At 39.8% G+C, this 17,458-nt stretch overlaps 1 protein-coding gene across 1 annotated transcript in view; it reads left to right on the top strand.

Annotated features, from left to right (window-relative positions):
- The window catches only part of LOC104594872 (protein ENHANCED DISEASE RESISTANCE 2-like), a 49,906-nt gene extending 32,721 nt beyond the window's left edge, over positions 1 to 17,185 (top strand). The window contains exons 12-21 of the mRNA XM_010255401.3: positions 428 to 574; positions 700 to 1,016; positions 1,965 to 2,028; positions 2,198 to 2,373; positions 2,591 to 2,692; positions 2,835 to 2,885; positions 2,963 to 3,106; positions 15,287 to 15,382; positions 15,752 to 15,853; positions 16,841 to 17,185. Of these exons, the coding sequence (XP_010253703.1) occupies positions 428 to 574; positions 700 to 1,016; positions 1,965 to 2,028; positions 2,198 to 2,373; positions 2,591 to 2,692; positions 2,835 to 2,885; positions 2,963 to 3,106; positions 15,287 to 15,382; positions 15,752 to 15,853; positions 16,841 to 16,933 (1,292 nt within the window). The 3' untranslated portion in view covers positions 16,934 to 17,185. The remainder of the gene's footprint in view (positions 1 to 427; positions 575 to 699; positions 1,017 to 1,964; positions 2,029 to 2,197; positions 2,374 to 2,590; positions 2,693 to 2,834; positions 2,886 to 2,962; positions 3,107 to 15,286; positions 15,383 to 15,751; positions 15,854 to 16,840) is intronic.
- Positions 17,186 to 17,458: the final 273 nt, after the last annotated feature.

Raw genomic sequence — 17,458 nt, 5'->3', positions numbered from 1 at the left:
TTACACCATCAAAGTTTTGCTTAATAACACCTTCTTCAGGGGGCCTCCATTCCACCACAGGCTTATCTCTAGCAACAGAACTTTTGTCAACCAGCTCCTAATTCCTCCAAATATCATCAAAGGAGCTACAATTGGTTGGTGGATCTTTTTTTTCCCCAGGTAAAAAACAAAATGGTGGATCAATGCAACTACAATTGGTGCTCCATTTTATGACTTATGAACAAGCCTAATAGGCATGCTCTTTCCTTGTATCCCGTATCAATGTTTCTTTTTGTTACCATTTTTGACATCAAGTCTATGCTATATTACTCAATCCAAGCCATTTTGTTCGACTTCTTTCACACCTATATATTTATCCTTGAAATTTGCACGTAGTTTTGGAGACTGGAAAATGCTACATGAAATTTATTTATTTATTTATTTGCAGGTGGAGGATATGTAATTTCTCCTGTGAACCAAGGAAACCAATCAGTTGTGAAGCACATGCTTTCCATTGACTGGAAATTCTGGAAGTCCTATGTGAATACATCATCTGCAAGATCTATAACCATCCAAATGCTTGAGAGAGTTGCAGGTACTAGTCTTCTTCTTATTCTTCTTTTAGTGGTGAATCATAATTCAACTATTCGCTCTTTCAAGCTTTTTGGACTAGGAAGCTTCATGGCTTTAAATGAATTGCATCATTCTTTGTGCCTGCAGCACTGAGGGAGTTTTTCCAAGCCAAAGAAGGAAATTGCCCCTCTGAATTCTCATCAGGAGAGCTGACACGAGATATTGGATTGTCTCGGAGTCTAAAGGAGGATATCAAGGTTGAAATCCAAACCCCAATGAAGAGCAGGAGGGGTGAAAATGATGATTCTATGGTAGAAAAGGTGGAAAAGCAGTTCCCAAAACCTGCAAGCCTTATAGAACTTGATGATGTAGCTGATGAATTCTTTGATGTTCCTGAACCATCAGAATATGACCTATCAGATACTGGCTGGCCTGCTGATGAGAGTCAAGATATGCACCCTCAGGTACTTAGTAGGGCAATCTGGTGTTTTGTTGTGTTTCAATGAGGCAAAGTATTAATTTTCTGAAGAATGGATCCTTGACTCATGTCAGATCTCAATTAATCTTTACCTATAAATTAGTCTGAATCAACAATATCCTTTGATTCTTCCAATGGAAATTGAATTTGGAGCTGGCTCTGATACATTTCAATTTCTGAGTTAAATGACCTTTTACTCTTTGAATTGGGGGGAAGGAGGGAAAGGTATAAATTATGGGTTCAACTGAAGTGATTTGTACCTCTGAGATCTTACTATTTCCATCTGATATGTACCTTGAAGTATAAGTAGAACTGAAAGGAATTCTCTTTTCATAAGTGATAAAAAGAATGTATATATTATATGTGTAAATGTACAAATCAAAGGTCTATATCCTAAGATATATGCAGTATACTGCCTCTAAAACCAAAACATTGCCAACTACAGACAAAAAGCCCTATACTTAAAGGAATTGAACTCATTGAGAATAAGAGTCCAATCAAGAAATTTTCAAAATGATACTATGATTATTTCATAAAATAAGACTTATATTACAGGAGGAGAGTGAGCTATTCTTGTTGCCTATCTTGGACTCATGCAGTGAATATGCATCTGAAATGGTTCAATCTTTCTGCCTCAAAGGTTTTCTGGCCTTAAACTTATATCAGTTGGATATGACCCTAAGGTTCAGATATATGGAAGTTACTGTACATAGTGACTAATACACCAAATCATCCAAAAATAAGTCTTGGAATTGGTAGTTACAGTCATCTAGCTAATCAATCTTTTACCAAGAAGACCATGGATTGATCATCAATTCCCATCCCCTTTTGTATATTTTACTCTTATTCCATATGTATTCTACTTGTAGGGAATTTCGGTACTTGTTTCTACTTCTCTATTCTGATACTACTCTTCTGTCAATGGGAATTCCAGGATTTATGCCATCCTAAATTATCTACAGCTACATGTTTTGTGAAGAAGTTGCATGATCTAGCAGGTGAGTCTCACTAGACTAACCAATGTCGATTGATCTTCATGGGGGATAACATGTCTTTATCTATTTCTATATGATGACTTTTTGTCATCAGGGTAGCAGGATGGCATGTGCTTTCTATATCATCTGAATCATAATATCTGAAATGACTTAATCCTTTTGCATGCTGCAGTTCAGAAGAGGGGTTACATAGACTTGCAAGAGACGACAAGGGAAGACAACATACCATGCTGCTATGGAGACACTCTTCCAAAAGATCCATGTTGTAATTTGGCTTGCAGTTGGACCACACCTGATCCTTCAACATTTCTAATACGTGGAGATAATTATCTGGTAGACAATCAAAAGGTACAGTTATTCTGCTAGCTTGGAAGCTGAAATTTGCAAAAGGTATTTCAAGAAAGAAAAGAATACAAGTTAGTTTCTATTTGATATAGATCTGCTTGTGTATAGTGAGAAATCCAAAGAAATCACAGTTATTTAACAATGCCTTTCACCTGTCATAATTATTATGTTTTGGTTTGTATTTCATATATTTTTAATATGTTTGTTATCTTTTCGCCAGATCAAAGCAAAAGGAACCTTGATGCAAATGGTTGCTGCAGATTGGCTCAGATCTGACAAGCGAGAAGATGATCTTGGTGGACGTCCTGGGAGCATTGTTCAGGTTGCTCTATTACATTTTTCATTTTATGAGCCAAGACTCTGTTGTATCTAAGTTATATGCATGCAACATACACATGTATGCACATAATGTTATAATATGTATTGAAAGAAAATCTTATAACTGAAGTTTTGGAATTCTGCAGAAGTATGCCCAAAAGGGTGGTCCAGAATTCTTCTTCATTGTAAACATACAGGTAAAGATCTTTTTTATGTTCTTATTCTCATGGGATCCTCAAATGTTGGAACATTTACCACATTTTTTATGAACCAGGTTCCGGGTATGACTACATATAGTCTCGCATTATATTACATGTTAAGCACTCCTTTGGAGGACAGCCCCCTACTAGAGAGCTTTGTCAAAGGAGATGATACTTACAGGAATTCTAGGTTTAAGCTCATACCATACATTTCCAAGGTTAGTATATGGAGTAATGGATGTTGTCAAGTTTTTTTCTTAAACCCTCAAAGCATAATTTAATGAAACTAAACTTTCATTTTGTCTCACATTTATTGCCCAAAAGTAGCACTGACATTGTTCTCAAAATGTCTGCACACAAATTTCTATCAGCCTTTCTTTTTTTGATAAATCTCTCTCTCGTGCTCATTATTGGAAAATGAGTATCTATGAAGATGTTCAGTGGAAAGGGGAGTACCAACAAAGAGTAAAAGGAGGACTTGGAAGATTGAAAAAACCCTAAAAACCGGAAGACCTTTCTTTTTCCAAAGATGATATAAGGATTATTGCACATATTTATGATATCTTTCTCAAAACCTTGATTAAAGACAAGGACAACAGAGAGAAATGAGAAGAGACATCTGCTGGAATGATCAGCTCAAGAACCCAGCCACTCTCTTCTGTCTTCTTCTTCTTCTTTTTTTTTTTTTGGCTGTTGTGTGTTATATACAGGAAAAAGTACATATGAGGGTCTACCAAAGCCACCCCTGGAAATTTTAGCTAGCTTCATTGGAATTTGACTCTTCTCTATCCCATCTCTCTTTATACCTGCTAATGCCATCTCAGAACTCTGCTGCCTGGTTTCCTTTTCTGAAAGTGTGTCTCAGCCACAATATATTCACTCAATATCTGTCTGACTTAATGTCTTAAATGAGTGCTCTAATGTGCCATTGGGAGAGGGTACTTGTTCCTTCAATTCTGTTGGATTGAAGTCTTTGTATGTATGAGTATTCGACTGATAAGAGTTCTTATTAGCCTATACTTAAGTTTAAGTTGTCCTGTACTGGGCCTATGTTAATGGGCCTAATCCTGTTTAATGTTTTAAGTTGTTTGGGTGTCCCATCACTAATCAGGGGCATTCTAGTAACTTCCTGTATCATTGTACTACATCATAATATAAATAATAGTACTGTCGACTGAGCAGTTCAGTTCGACATTCCAGCATCTCTTCTTCTTCTTCTCCTTTCTGCTACTTTGGCTACAGTAGTTTAGCTTTCATGGTACCAGAGCATTAGCTTCTTCCTGGTTTCAGCCGATACACACTCTCTTCTCTTGCTGTCTTTTCATCTTCTCTCTTCCTTTTCTGGGTTGCTGCAGTGAAGACCTAGGGGTGTAAGAGAGTAAAGCAAGTTTGAACCTAGGGTTTCTCTTGGTTGTAGGACTCAAGGGAAGTAAGACCCAGAAGTAGATGTCCTACTAGGTTATTTCCAGCAAATAGTAGCTATTTGGCTACTAAGAGAGGTCTGTATAGGACAGACCTAGTTGAGGACTGATTTCAGCAGTCCTAGCACTAGCCAAAAGGGGCTTAGCTTCTTCTACGGTTGCAGCTTCGGTGCTCCAGCAAGACTCGCACAGACTTAGCTTCTTCTACAGAGCCACTGTTCACTTGCTACTGTTGCAGCCTCGAACTGTTCACTTGCTACTGTACCCGAACTGTTGCAGTTTTTGGTTCAGCCCAAGTGAAGTCTATCTAGTGTTCTACCAGCACTGTGAACACTTCTACCAGCATAGCAATGTGGTAAACAGCTCCAAGTTCAGGGTGGTTATCAGTCCGAAACCCCTCACCACTGCTGTGAGATTACCTAGGGAGCTGCCAGCTCCAGATTGTTTAGCACTGTGAACCCTAGTTGAGGACTGATGTCAGCAGTCCTAGTATTGGCCGCAAGGAGGGGCACTCTCTTTACAGTTGCAGTACTCGAAGTTCAAGTGGAGTCTGCATAGCACAATAGTTGAGAACCCTTAGCTTCAGAACCTTCAGAACTGCTTCGGCTAGTCTTAATCAGTGTCACCTACACAGTGGCTGCAGTCAAGATGTCTTCAATACCCAGAAATGTTTCTTCTAGAGATAACAGGCCTGCGGCAAGTGGGAATTTTGTCACCAGCAACAATGATGACAACTCACAAAATACATCAACACTGTCTTCTTCTCCTATGGGATAGATTGTTGATTCCTCTGGAACTAGTACTTTGGGCTTCACTGCTAGTGAGGTTGAGGTCCTTAGCAGGGCATTAGCCCGTCTAAGAAATAATTCTTTTGCTTCTACATCTCTTGCCAGATCAGGTACAGCCTCTGCCTTCAGTGCCACTGGCTCTATTGACTCTACTTCTTGGGTTATTGATTCCGGTGCTACTGACCACATGACACATATGTCTTCCTTATTCTCTTCATATCATTTGTTGTCTGGTCAGGATAAGATGAGAGTTGCTGATGGGTCTTTCTCCACTATCTCTGGAAAGGGAATGGTTGACCTAAGCAAGGACCTCTCTCTCAAATCAGTTTTACATGTTCCCAGTCTTACCTCAAATCTTTTGTCTGTTTCAAAATTTACCAAAAATTTGAACTGTAGTATAACCTTTTTTCCTACTCATTGTGTCTTCCAGGACAGATTGACAAGGAGAACGATTGGGTGTGGTCATGAGTATGGAGGCCTCTACTACCTTGATGCAGACATCAGCTCAGCCTTACAAGCATCTGCTGCTAGTAGTCCGGAAAGTGTGGAGTCAATAGCTAAGTTGCATCTTTGGCATGCTAGGCTAGGTCATGTGTCTTTCTCTTCATTAGAAATGTTGTTTCCCGAATTGTTTAAGGGCATTCCAAGTCAGAGTCTAACCTATGAAGTATGTCAAATGTCAAAACAATGTAGAACTGTGTATCCAATTTCCAATAATGAAATCTGTGCTCCTTTTGATTTGGTGCATTCTGATGTCTGGGGCCCTTCACCCATTGTTTCCTTTGATGGCTTCCGGTACTTTATCAGTTTTATTGACCACTACTCTCGTTGTACATGGATTTACCTATTAAAAGGACGGGATGAAGTACCACGGATAACCATGGCATTTTGCAAGATGATTGAAACACAGTTTAATAAGAAGATTAAGCAATTCAGATCAAACAATGCCGCTGAATACTTTGAAAAATCCTTGAACTTATTCATGGAAGATGCTGGCATACTACATCAGGCATCCTGTGCTTATACTCCTCAGCAGAATGGGGTTGTTGAGCGCAAGAATAGACATCTATTGGAGACGGCTCGAGCCTTACTATTCCAGCACAAAGTCCCCAAGCAATACTGGTCTCAAGCTGTACTTTCTGCATCATATCTGATAAACCGGATGTCTAAGGTGTTGGGTATGAAAACCCCTTTCTCTGTTTTGTGCCCCACTCTTCCAGACTTTCCCCTTCCTCCTCGGGTCTTTGGCTGTATATGTTTCATACATGTGAAGGATCCAAAGAAGACCAAGCTGGATCCTAAGGCTACAAAGGGAATATTCTTGGGGTACTCTCCTACACAAAAGGGTTACAAGTGTTATGACCTTGTCTCCAAGAGAAAGTATGTCACCAGAGATGTGGTCTTCTTTGAGTCTCAACCCTATTTTCAGTCTTCTCAAAATCCTCTTCAGGGGGAGACTAGTGGGATGGAAGAGGATTCTCATTCTCCCTCCTTTTTTGTTCCCCTATTTGCCTCGGGTCTTCCATCCTCTCCTCCTACTCCTTGTTGTGACATTCCGGGTCAACCTAGTGAGGCTCCCATTGCGCCGGTTACCTCTCCTGATGCTGCAGATGTTCCTGAAGGCTCTAGTAGGCAACAAAAAGAGATACTTACATACAACAGAAGAAAAAGGGGCCCTCAACCTCATGACAGCAACCAGTTGGACTCGGATCAATCTGTCTCTACAATCCAAGGTAATTCCAACTCTCATACTTCTGATTTGAATCTTCCTATTGCTCTTCGTAAGCCTATCCGCTCTTGCACCACCCGGCACCCCATTGCTGATTTTGTTTCTTACTCACATTTATCTCCTACCTATCACTCCTTTGTATCTGCTCTTTTCTCTGTGCGTGTTCCTTCTAGGTACTCAGAGGCTGTATCTGATCCAAGGTGGAAAGAATCCATGAATGAAGAGATGAAAGCCCTAATGAAAGCAAGAACTTGGGAATTAGTGGATCTACCAGAGGGGAAGACCACTGTTGGGTGCAAGTGGGTGTTTACTGTAAAGCACAGGGAGGACGGGTCCATTGAAAGGTACAAGGCCAGACTTGTGGCAAAGGGGTTTACTCAGAAAGAAGGGATTGACTACAAAGAAACATTTGCCCCAGTAGCAAAGCTCAACACAATTCGGGTTCTATTGTCATTAGCAGCAAATTTTTCATGGGAACTTCATCAGCTGGATGTGAAGAATGCCTTCTTAAATGGTGACCTCCATGAAGAGGTATTTATGGAACCTCCACCAGGCTATGACTTTGGTAGAAAGGTGTGCAAACTGAGGAAAGCATTATATGGGTTGAAGCAATCTCCTCGTGCATGGTTTGAGAGGCTCTGTGGGACCATGAAGAAAGTGGGGTACACTCAGAGTGGTGCAGACCACACCTTGTTCATAAGGAGACAGGATAGCAAACTTACTGCACTCATTGTTTATGTGGATGATATGGTAATTACCGGGAATGACTTGAAAGAGATAAAAAGACTGAAGGAGTTTCTAGCTTCTGAATTTGAGATCAAAGACTTGGGTCATTTGAGATATTTTCTTGGGATTGAAGTTGCCAGGTCAAGAGAGGGAATCTACATATGTCAGCGGAAGTATGTTCTTGACCTCCTTGAGGAAACAGGCATGATGGGGTACAGGCCAACAGATACTCCAATGGAACAGAATCATGGCCTGCAGGAATCAGTAGGGGAGGACTACTGTGATAGAGAGAGATACCAAAAATTGGTAGGGAAGCTGATATACTTATCCCTCACTCGGCCAGATATTGCTTATGCTGTGCATGTTGTCAGTCAATTTATGCATTCTCCAAAGATCCCACATATGAAAGCAGTTGAAAGGATTCTCAGGTACTTGAAGACTTGCCCAGGGAAGGGAATTCTCTTCAGGAAAAACAATAGAATTGAAATTGAAGCCTACACTAATGCAGATTGGGCTGGGTCTGTTGGAGATAGGAAGTCAACCTCGGGTTACTGTACATTTGTGGGAGGAAACCTGGTCACATGGCGCAGTAAGAAGCAGAATGTAGTGGCTAGATCAAGTGCAGAAGCAGAATATCGAGCTATGGTCCACGGGGTTGCTGAACTCTTATGGCTCAGAACTCTTCTTAATGAACTTGGCATTAAGGCTGAAGGTCCTCTCAGGCTGTATTGTGACAATAAAGCTGCCATCAACATTGCCAACAATCCCGTGCAGCATGACAGGACAAAACATATTGAGATTGATCGACACTTTGTTAGAGAAAGAATTGTCTCGGGTGAACTCTGTGTGCCTTATACTCCATCTGAGATGCAAATTGCAGATGTACTGACTAAAGGGCTGGCAATAGCAAAGTTTAGGGACATGCTTGGCAAGCTAAACATGATTGATATCCATGCTTAGCTTGAGGGGGAGTGTTGGTATGAAGCCTTTGTATGTATGAGTATTCGGCTGATAAGAGTTCTTATTAGCCTATACTTAAGTTTAAGTTGTCCTGTACTGGGCCTATGTTAATGGGCCTAATCCTGTTTAATGTTTTAAGTTGTTTGGGTGTCCCATCACTAATCAGGGGCATTCTAGTAACTTCCTGTATCATTGTACTACATCATAATATAAATAATAGTACTGTCGACTGAGCAGTTCAGTTCGACATTCCAGCATCTCTTCTTCTTCTTCTTCTCCTTTCTGCTACTTCGGCTACAGTAGTTTAGCTTTCAAATTCCACTGATAACTAGCATTTGGGTTCCTTCAATCCATAGGTTATGCATGTGCCTTGCAATTACTATTTTTACTACTTCCCAAGCTGCTCAAGCCTTGTCTATGCTGATTGAGTTCCAATTGATGTGACTGTTGAAAACATGATGTGTGCATATTCTATTCTCTAGTTCTATACAAGCAATAGATGTGTTTCCTAGAAATCAAGTGAACTGAAGCTTTTCTTTTTTGATTGATGAAGTCAACTTAAGTACCCATATTTACTTTGATGATTGGCCAACTACGAGGGTTCCAAATAAGTTGGAAGTCCCTCCTTCTAGCTGACTACTTATTGTGGCTTTTATGACTATTGCACATAGGTTGGGCCTTGTATAATTACAAATGATGTTATTCCTGTTTAGCCATAAAGCTTAAAGAAGAAGAGTCATTTTCCCCAATATATCATCTATCCTGTGGAACATTCTGCTGTTCAAACTCAAGTCTACCAATCTGATATTGAGTAACTCTCTCCTGGTCATTAGGGTGTGGGAAGCAAGGCTTGATTAACCAATTTGTCTGGCAAGCAGTATTGCATGGATATAGACACGGGAATTGGAATCCAATGTGTGTCCAAGAGTCTGACTCAGCAAGATGAGAAAATGTGGACTTGTCTTTGGAAAAATGTATACTATTAAAATAATTCATATATTTTGAATTCTAACATTATATACCTACAAAAATTGTTACCTTTGTTAGTGACATTTGACAAAAAAATGAATTCATCTTGTAGATTAGCTTGTTCATTTGTGTCAAATAAGCTAGGAGATAAAAAGGAAATGTTATGTAGAAGTGCCCTCAAGAATCCATAGAGTGTTGGACTTAGACGCATGTCAAACATGACATGTTGTCCACTTAGGTGGATCCATGCAATACTGTTGACAAGGTCACATTACCAAAACATATTGCAAATGTCCTCTAGCTTGGTTCCAGAAATTGAACGTTTGGATTTGAAGTTTCAACCTCTACTTCTCTAAAGACTTTTATTTGAAGGTCAATCTTGAATGTGAATCCAAAGGAACCATCTAATTTTAAGGGGGCATTTTATCTTCCAGAACCCAGATATTCTTTAAGAACTTAAGGGTGCATTGGGGGGAGGGGTAGTAACTGCTGTTTGCCCTGCTAGTTGAGAAGAGGGACATGGACTGATTTCTAGTCCACGGTTTTTTTTATCAGCAAAAGAGAATTTAGCTTTTTATTTAACTGAAAAATATATTACAGTTTCTTTATCTACTCTACACTCCAGAATATTACAATATACAAATAAACCCAGATTATGTAGATTAACATCCCACTGTTGTGATACAGCCAGCTACAATTTAGCGCAAAATAGAGTAGGTCTATCAACTTCCTGTTTTGCTAGAGTATCTGCCAGTCCATTCCCTGTCTTTTTAACCCATCCAAAAGTAGAGTTAAATCTCTTAGCAAGAGAATCGATCTCCCTGAATGCAAATCTGTATTTCCATGGTGCTGAGTTTACTTGCTTATCCCAAGCAATGACCAGAAGTGAGTCCTCCTCCACCTCCAATTCTCTGGCTTCTAATTGTTCTGCTAATTTCAGGTCTTTTTAGGAGTGATATTGTCTCTGCCTGAACCGAGTCTCCATGCCCAATTGGTCCTGAGAACAAAGCCACAATTTCCACATTGTGATTCCAGAACACTCCCTCAATTCCTGCTCTCCCGGGGTTTCCTAGGGAGCTGCCATCAAAGTTCAGCTTCAATTTATGTGATTTTGGAGGTTTCCAAGCCATCTTAGTAATCTCTTTATGTGTTCCCATCTGTGTCACTTCCTTCCATTTTCTCATTAGATCATTTATTGAGATATCTTTGAATATGTCAATAGTTTTTACCGAGTGTGCAGATCTGATTTTGATTGTTTCAATTACTTCCCCTTTTGACCTACTCTTCTCATTGAAAATCCTTTGATTTCTTTCTTCCTAGATGGTCCAAACTACAGCTGCTCTTGTTACCTTCCATAAGCATTTCGCCCTTTTTCTATAGCCACATGGAGTTAGAGTTGAATTAGCTAACCACATCTTGTGGGGGTTCCCATCTGCAGCCAAAGAGTGAGGAAAAGTAGTCCCAAATGTAAGATACAAAAGAGTAAGAGATTATTAGATGAGGTAAGGTCTCACCACTAGCCAAACAAAGGATACAAACATGAGGAGGGAGGCACTTAACTGGCCTTCTTTTCTGTAGCAAATCACATGTATTAACCTTTCCAAGGATCACTTCCCAGCACAAGGTTTGCACTTTAGGAGGGATTGGCTTGCACCAAATTTCTCTTACTGGGAAAGTCTCCCCCAAGGGATCTGAATGGGTAAGGGTGTTGAAAAAGGAGGCACAAGAGAAGTGGCCATCTGGGGATGGAAACCAAACTCTCCTGTCCATAGAATTTTGATCCAAGAAGATTTGTTCCAAATTTGAAAGAAGAAGAACTAGGGATTCACATTCGTTGTCCTTCAAACCCCTTCTAAAGCCAAAATCCCAATTTAAACCAACCTCTGAGAGTAATCCAAACCTGGCAACAATACCAGTCTTATAGTCTGACAAAGTATAGAGAGAAGGGAACTGTTGTTTAAGGGGTGGGTCCCCCAGCCAAAGGTCTTCCCAAAAAAGGACTTTGTTTCCACACCCCACATCATACCAAATATAATTAAGGAAAGAAGGAAGTACCTCAAAAATTGTTTTCCAAGGGGAAAAAGAAGTTGCCTGAGGTGCTAGTTTTGCATCCCAGCCATTATCCGCTACACCATGGATGCTTTCAATGACCTTGTGCCATAACCTTTCACTTTCTAGGGGAAATCTCCAAAGCCATTTTCCAAGAGAGTCGTATTCCTCTTAACCAGATTTCTTACGCCAAGTCCTCCTTGGTCCTTGCCTTTATATACCTGTTCCCACTTTAGTTGATGGTCTTTTTTTTTCATCTCCCAGTTCCCACAAAAAATTTCTCATTATTTTTTCTAATTGCTTTGCAATTTTTACTAGGATTCCAAAGGTGGGTAGGTTGGCTAGAGTGGATCTAATCAAAGTGATTCTTCCCCCCATGGAAATGTAGTTCCTCTTCCACATGGCTAGCTTCCTAGAAAATCTTTCTATTATGGGTTTCCAAAACCTGTCCGTTCTCAGGTCCCCCCCCCCCAAAGGCATTTTCAGATAACCTAGGGGCCAGTCTTTTACCTCACAACCTAGTATTCGCGCTAACAAGTTAGTTTCTTCCTCTTCCAAGTTTACTTTTGCCACACAACTCTTTTCCCAATTGACTTTTAGGCTTGAGACCAAGGTTCAAAATATCAATACACCCGATACGTCGGTAGGGGCGTATCGGGCCATATCGGTACTTTGTTTTATACTTTTTTTTTCAAAACTGGTTCAGGGGGGCGGTTTAAGGCTCCTCCACCCCCTGAACCGGTCAGAACCGGGGAGCTCTTGAAACGATATGTATCGGCCGATACGTGTTGATACTTTGAACCTTGCTTGAGACTCTGAAAATGATCTACTAGGACCTTCAAATCTCTTAAGTTGGATTATGAGCAGTCCTCACAAAATATGATTATGTCATCCACAAACTGCAAGTGGGTTACCACAACCTGATTTCTTCTTACCCTCCACCCTTTAAACTGGTTTTCAAGTTAGCTTTTATAATCAGCCTACTTAGCACCACCACAACCAGGGTGAAAAGGAAGGGGGAATGGGATCTCCTTGCCTTAGCCCTCTTTTTGCTGGGATAAAATCTTTTGCCACACCATAGCTTAGAATGGAGAAATCCATTTTTTCCATCTTCCACCCAACCCAACCTTCTCTAGTAAACCTAGGAGAAAGGACCAATCCACCATATCATAGGCTCTCTAGATCTAATTTACAAATTAATCCTTTGCCTCCTTGTTTTTCCTTTCTGCTACACATTCATTTGCCACAAGAGTCTGATCAATTATTTGTCTCCCTTCCACAAAGGCTCCCTGATTTTGAGAGGTTACCTAGGGCAACATTCTCTTAAAACGTCCCGCTAGGACTTTAGCAATGATTTTGTACAAGCTACCCACCAGGCTTATTAGCCTATAATCCTTCAGAGATTTGGCATCTTTTTTCTTGGGCACTACGGCTTTGAAGGTTGCATTTACTCCTGGTGAAATCTTCCCTTCGATGTGGAACTCATGAAGACTTCCATCAAATCAAATTTTATTATTTCCCAACAATCCTGGAAAAAAAAAAACCATTGAGAATCAATCAGGTCTAGGGGCTTTGGATCTCTCCATTGAGAAAATTACCTCATGAACCTCTTCCACACTGAAGTGCCTTTCTAGGAGGGCTACTGTCTCTTCCGATGCTCTAAACCAATTCAGATCCTCCAACTCCACGATTCTTTCACCTACAGTGGCAAACCGTGATTTAAAATGATCCACAAAGGTCTTTGTAATTTCTTCCTCTGAAGTTATCATCCGGCCTTCATATTCAACACTAGAAATTTGATTTTTCCTTCTTCGTGAAAAAATTGTGTTCCCGCCACCCTCTAAGAGCCACTTACATCCCGATTTTTGTCTCCATGAAATTTCCTCCTTTCTCAGAATCTCCTTTAATTCCACCTTTAGGCACCATCTTTTTGATCTTTCCTCCTCAGTACACACTCTCTGAGCTTCCTTACAATCTAACTCCTCTGTCCCTTTAGCAATTAATTCCTTTTTTCTTCAATTCTTCCAAATTCTTCCTTATTCCAATCCTTAATCCTTTCTTTCAACCTCTTTAATTTTTTCATGAATCTCACCCCTCTGTTGTTGGCATTGATCCCATCTTCCATCCACCACTCCTTTATTTTTTCAATGAATCTTGGGACTTCCAACCACATGAGAGGTTACCCTAGGAAGTGCTTTCGAGACTAGGTTTCCCCAAAGTTCCTCCCACTCTACAGAGAATAGGAACCTATCCAGCTTTGAACAAACTCGGTTTTCCTGAAAGTTGGACCAGGTAAAAGAGGCTTGCAAAAGGCGGGGTTCTTTTAGCTCTAGAGACCCTACAACAGCATTAAAACTCCTCATACTAGTGGTTATCGTCTGGTTTAGGTTATTTGTTTCATTTGTATATCTTATGACATTGAAATCTTCCCCCAAACACCAAGGTCCCTCCCACAGTCCCTTAATTGCTGCAAGTTCCTCCCAAAACAAGTCCCTTTCTCTATATGAGTTAGGGTCATAAACATTTGTTAATACCCATCCACTTCCATCCCTTACTGTCTTGGCTTTTATTGATACTGAATACAGCCCAATTAATTCTTCTACACATTCCACTTCCTCATTCCTCCAAATTGTGAGAATGCCACCAGAAGCACCCCAAGAAGGAGCAAAAGACCAGCTCAACCCTCTGGCCTCTGCTATTCCAAATGCTTCTTATCCACCTTCTATCTAAATTTGAGAGTTGAATTTCTTGAATCATTACAATCTCCGGTTTCTCTTTCCTTAATACATTTCGTATAACTCTCCTCTTTTTAGCACTACCTAATCCCCTCAAATTCCAGCACAAATTCTTCATTTCACTTATCTTTGTAAGCCCCTTCTACTTCCAGCTTCTAGTCGCCTCCTTTCTTCTCCCTCTTCTTGCTTTCAGCCTTTTCATAAGACACCCCACACACTAACTTTTCCATTTCACTCAATTTTCTCTTCCTTTTTTTTATCTACACATCCTTCCTTCTTAAGCTAGACTTTGAGTTTTGTCTCCTCCTTTAATGTTGTGATTGAGGGAATTCCTGCAGTTTAGGTGAACATCAAGGCAAAGAGTATAATTGGTTGCCCAGTTATAAATCCAAATATTGATGTTTCCCTCTTCCCTACTGCTCACTGAAGCCCTTCATTAAGGTGTCACAGTTTTTAAGTATGCTTCTACAGGCCCATAAACCAAGGTGTTTTCCATTCAATTAACTAAACATGTGCTTATGTATTTATTTATTTATTTTGCAAACCAGACCAAATGCATTTATTAATAATAAAATAGCACAAAGATGGTACAGGTTATCAGTGATCCAAATGAAACCCAACCCTATATGTACTTAATGTCAAGAGGAAAATGGTGTCAAATATTCTTTGCCACCTCAGGGAATGAAAAATGATAAGCCAAGTTTCCATCTTTGATGCACATTAGTATAGATGACGACCATAGATCCTATAAATCTCATATATCCTATGAGAACATATAGCACATAGAAGGGTGCATCCATAAACTTGAACCAACCTCATTTCTGTGCTCCGAAGATCCTACTTCCCATGTAGGACCATGCTTTTTGTACATGAGTGCACGCACAGATCATAGACTCACACAGATGTTCACAGCTCACCATTCTTTTTATTAATATGAGCTACATGGAACCAATTTTTGAAAAATGAATCTAGAATATGCACAATTCATCTTTTATTTATTTATTTGTTATGTTTCTCTTAGGGACCATGGATAGTAAAGCAAAGTGTTGGCAAGAAAGCATGCCTGGTGGGTCAAGCACTTGAGATAAACTATTTTCGTGGGAACAACTACTTGGAGGTAAATCCATAATATCCATTGTAAAAGTAGACCATGTGGGATGCTACTAATGACCAAACGGTTGCTTGCCTTGTGTGCCTTTTGGACATTTTGATGCTTTTAGTCTGGACCATTCATTAAAGGGCCATTGCTTGGTGCAATGGTAAACTCCAAGGCTGACAAGTCTAAGAATGTGGGATTGAATCTGAGAACAGCCACCTTATGCGAGAAAGAAAAAAGTAAAGATTATGTCTGTATCCATTCTACCCTGTCTGAAATCCAAGATTGCTGGGACCATCATTGTGTAATAGAATTTGGACCATTTATTGAATAATGTTAAGTGGAATCATGTTACATATACTAACTTTTCTTCGTAACTAAAATTTTCAGCTTGGAATTGATATCGGGTCATCAACAGTGGCAAGAGGAGTGGTCAATCTTGTCCTTGGATACCTGAACAATCTAGTAATAGAAATGGCATTTTTGATACAGGTGAAATGGCTATACATTCATAATCATTCATATTTAGTAATTATCATTTGTAAATTCAGTATTAGGAAAATACTCTTACACTGTAAGCACCACATTCATGGCCAATGTGAAAACCATTAAATACCTGGATAGCTATATATGGGTGTCATGTCATGTGAAGCTTGTTACTGTAAACCCTGTTTCCAACATCCTGACCATCCATGTCAAGTATATATGTGTAAATAAAATGCATTTCTCTCCACACAGGAATTTGAAGTCTTGGGGAAAAACACCAAATTTTCTCTGTAATCAAATGATTCTTGTGGGATGGAAATCTTAGACATGGCAACTTAGCATCCTAAGGAATTTGGCATGTTAGTCATATTCTCTGTTCATGTGGAAAGTTTCAGTCTAATTTCCAAAAGTTTGTATTAGATTTGATATTCAATATGGTTTTGAATAGGGGCAGAATCCAGATATGTTGGGTTTTGGAGCTTTGGTAGACTGAGGCCATGTTTCAATCCAAATTGCCTGTATTATCCACTTCTTTATCCACCTTACTAGAAGATGGAGAAGAGGTTAGGGAAAGAATCTATTTTTTTTCTCATTTACAAACTTCTCCCCACCATTATCATTGTCCACCATCTGCCACATCCAAAGTTCCCAGCAGTGGTTATTGCACAGATCTTCCGTTCCTCTTAATCTCATTTAACATCTTCTGTTAAAGAATGAATTGGTCAAATATGTTCTCACCTTCTGGGCTCATCCTTTTTTTTCCACAGTCCACCTTTGTCCTTTCAGAACCTTCATCTTAGACTGTGTCACTCCCCACTATTGCATTTATTTGTCTTTGTTTCACATGGATGAAACATCTTGTAACCTTAAGTTAGTCCACTTAACTTTCCCTCTGCGGGGCGGGGAAGAGAGAGACTGCAACTAACTAACCATACATTTTGCATGAGAGGTTGCTCGTTCAGTCACTTGTTAACCCTGTTGCCACTCATGCAGGCTAACACACAAGAGGAGCTACCAGAAGTCCTCCTTGGAACATGCCGTCTCAATCATCTGGATGCATCAAAATCAGTAGTAGTGAAACTGTGAAACCATGATTTTCACCCCGATAGTTACACTTGTATTAAGGAATAGCAGTAGTCATGAGGTAACTTGCATGTATTTTTTGAAGGTGTTAACTGGCTCAGTTGGTAAGTTCTCTAGCTGGTTGTAGCAGGGACTTAGGATCTAATTCCGCCTTCACCAGGGATGAGGGGTTATGGTTTTGGGGGATGGGCTACCCCCTGTGTTAGCCCTATGGAACAAAAGAAAAAATGCATTATTTTTTCATTCATTCAATCACATCGGCAGTGATTTATGGTGCCATTCATATTCTTGTGGTGGGAATCCAATATTTGTAAAAACAATTCCTCGTGATTGGAGTCCATTCTTCATTTTATCACATGTAATTGTTCAATGTATATAGTTTTATAATATTGATAATTATTGTCAGATAATATTTCAATAGTATTAACAGTTACAACAAACGAAAACAACGAGCAATGAGCGTAATGACAAGATAAAAAGTGCGAAACAAAGAAGAGAACATTGGATTGGAAGCTTATAGGTAGGGAA

The sequence above is a fragment of the Nelumbo nucifera genome, chromosome 2, assembly GCF_055504915.1.
Source record: "Nelumbo nucifera cultivar China Antique chromosome 2, China Antique-T2T, whole genome shotgun sequence".
NCBI classification, from domain to species: Eukaryota; Viridiplantae; Streptophyta; class Magnoliopsida; order Proteales; family Nelumbonaceae; genus Nelumbo; species Nelumbo nucifera.
This window is presented reverse-complemented; position numbering and strand designations above follow the sequence as displayed.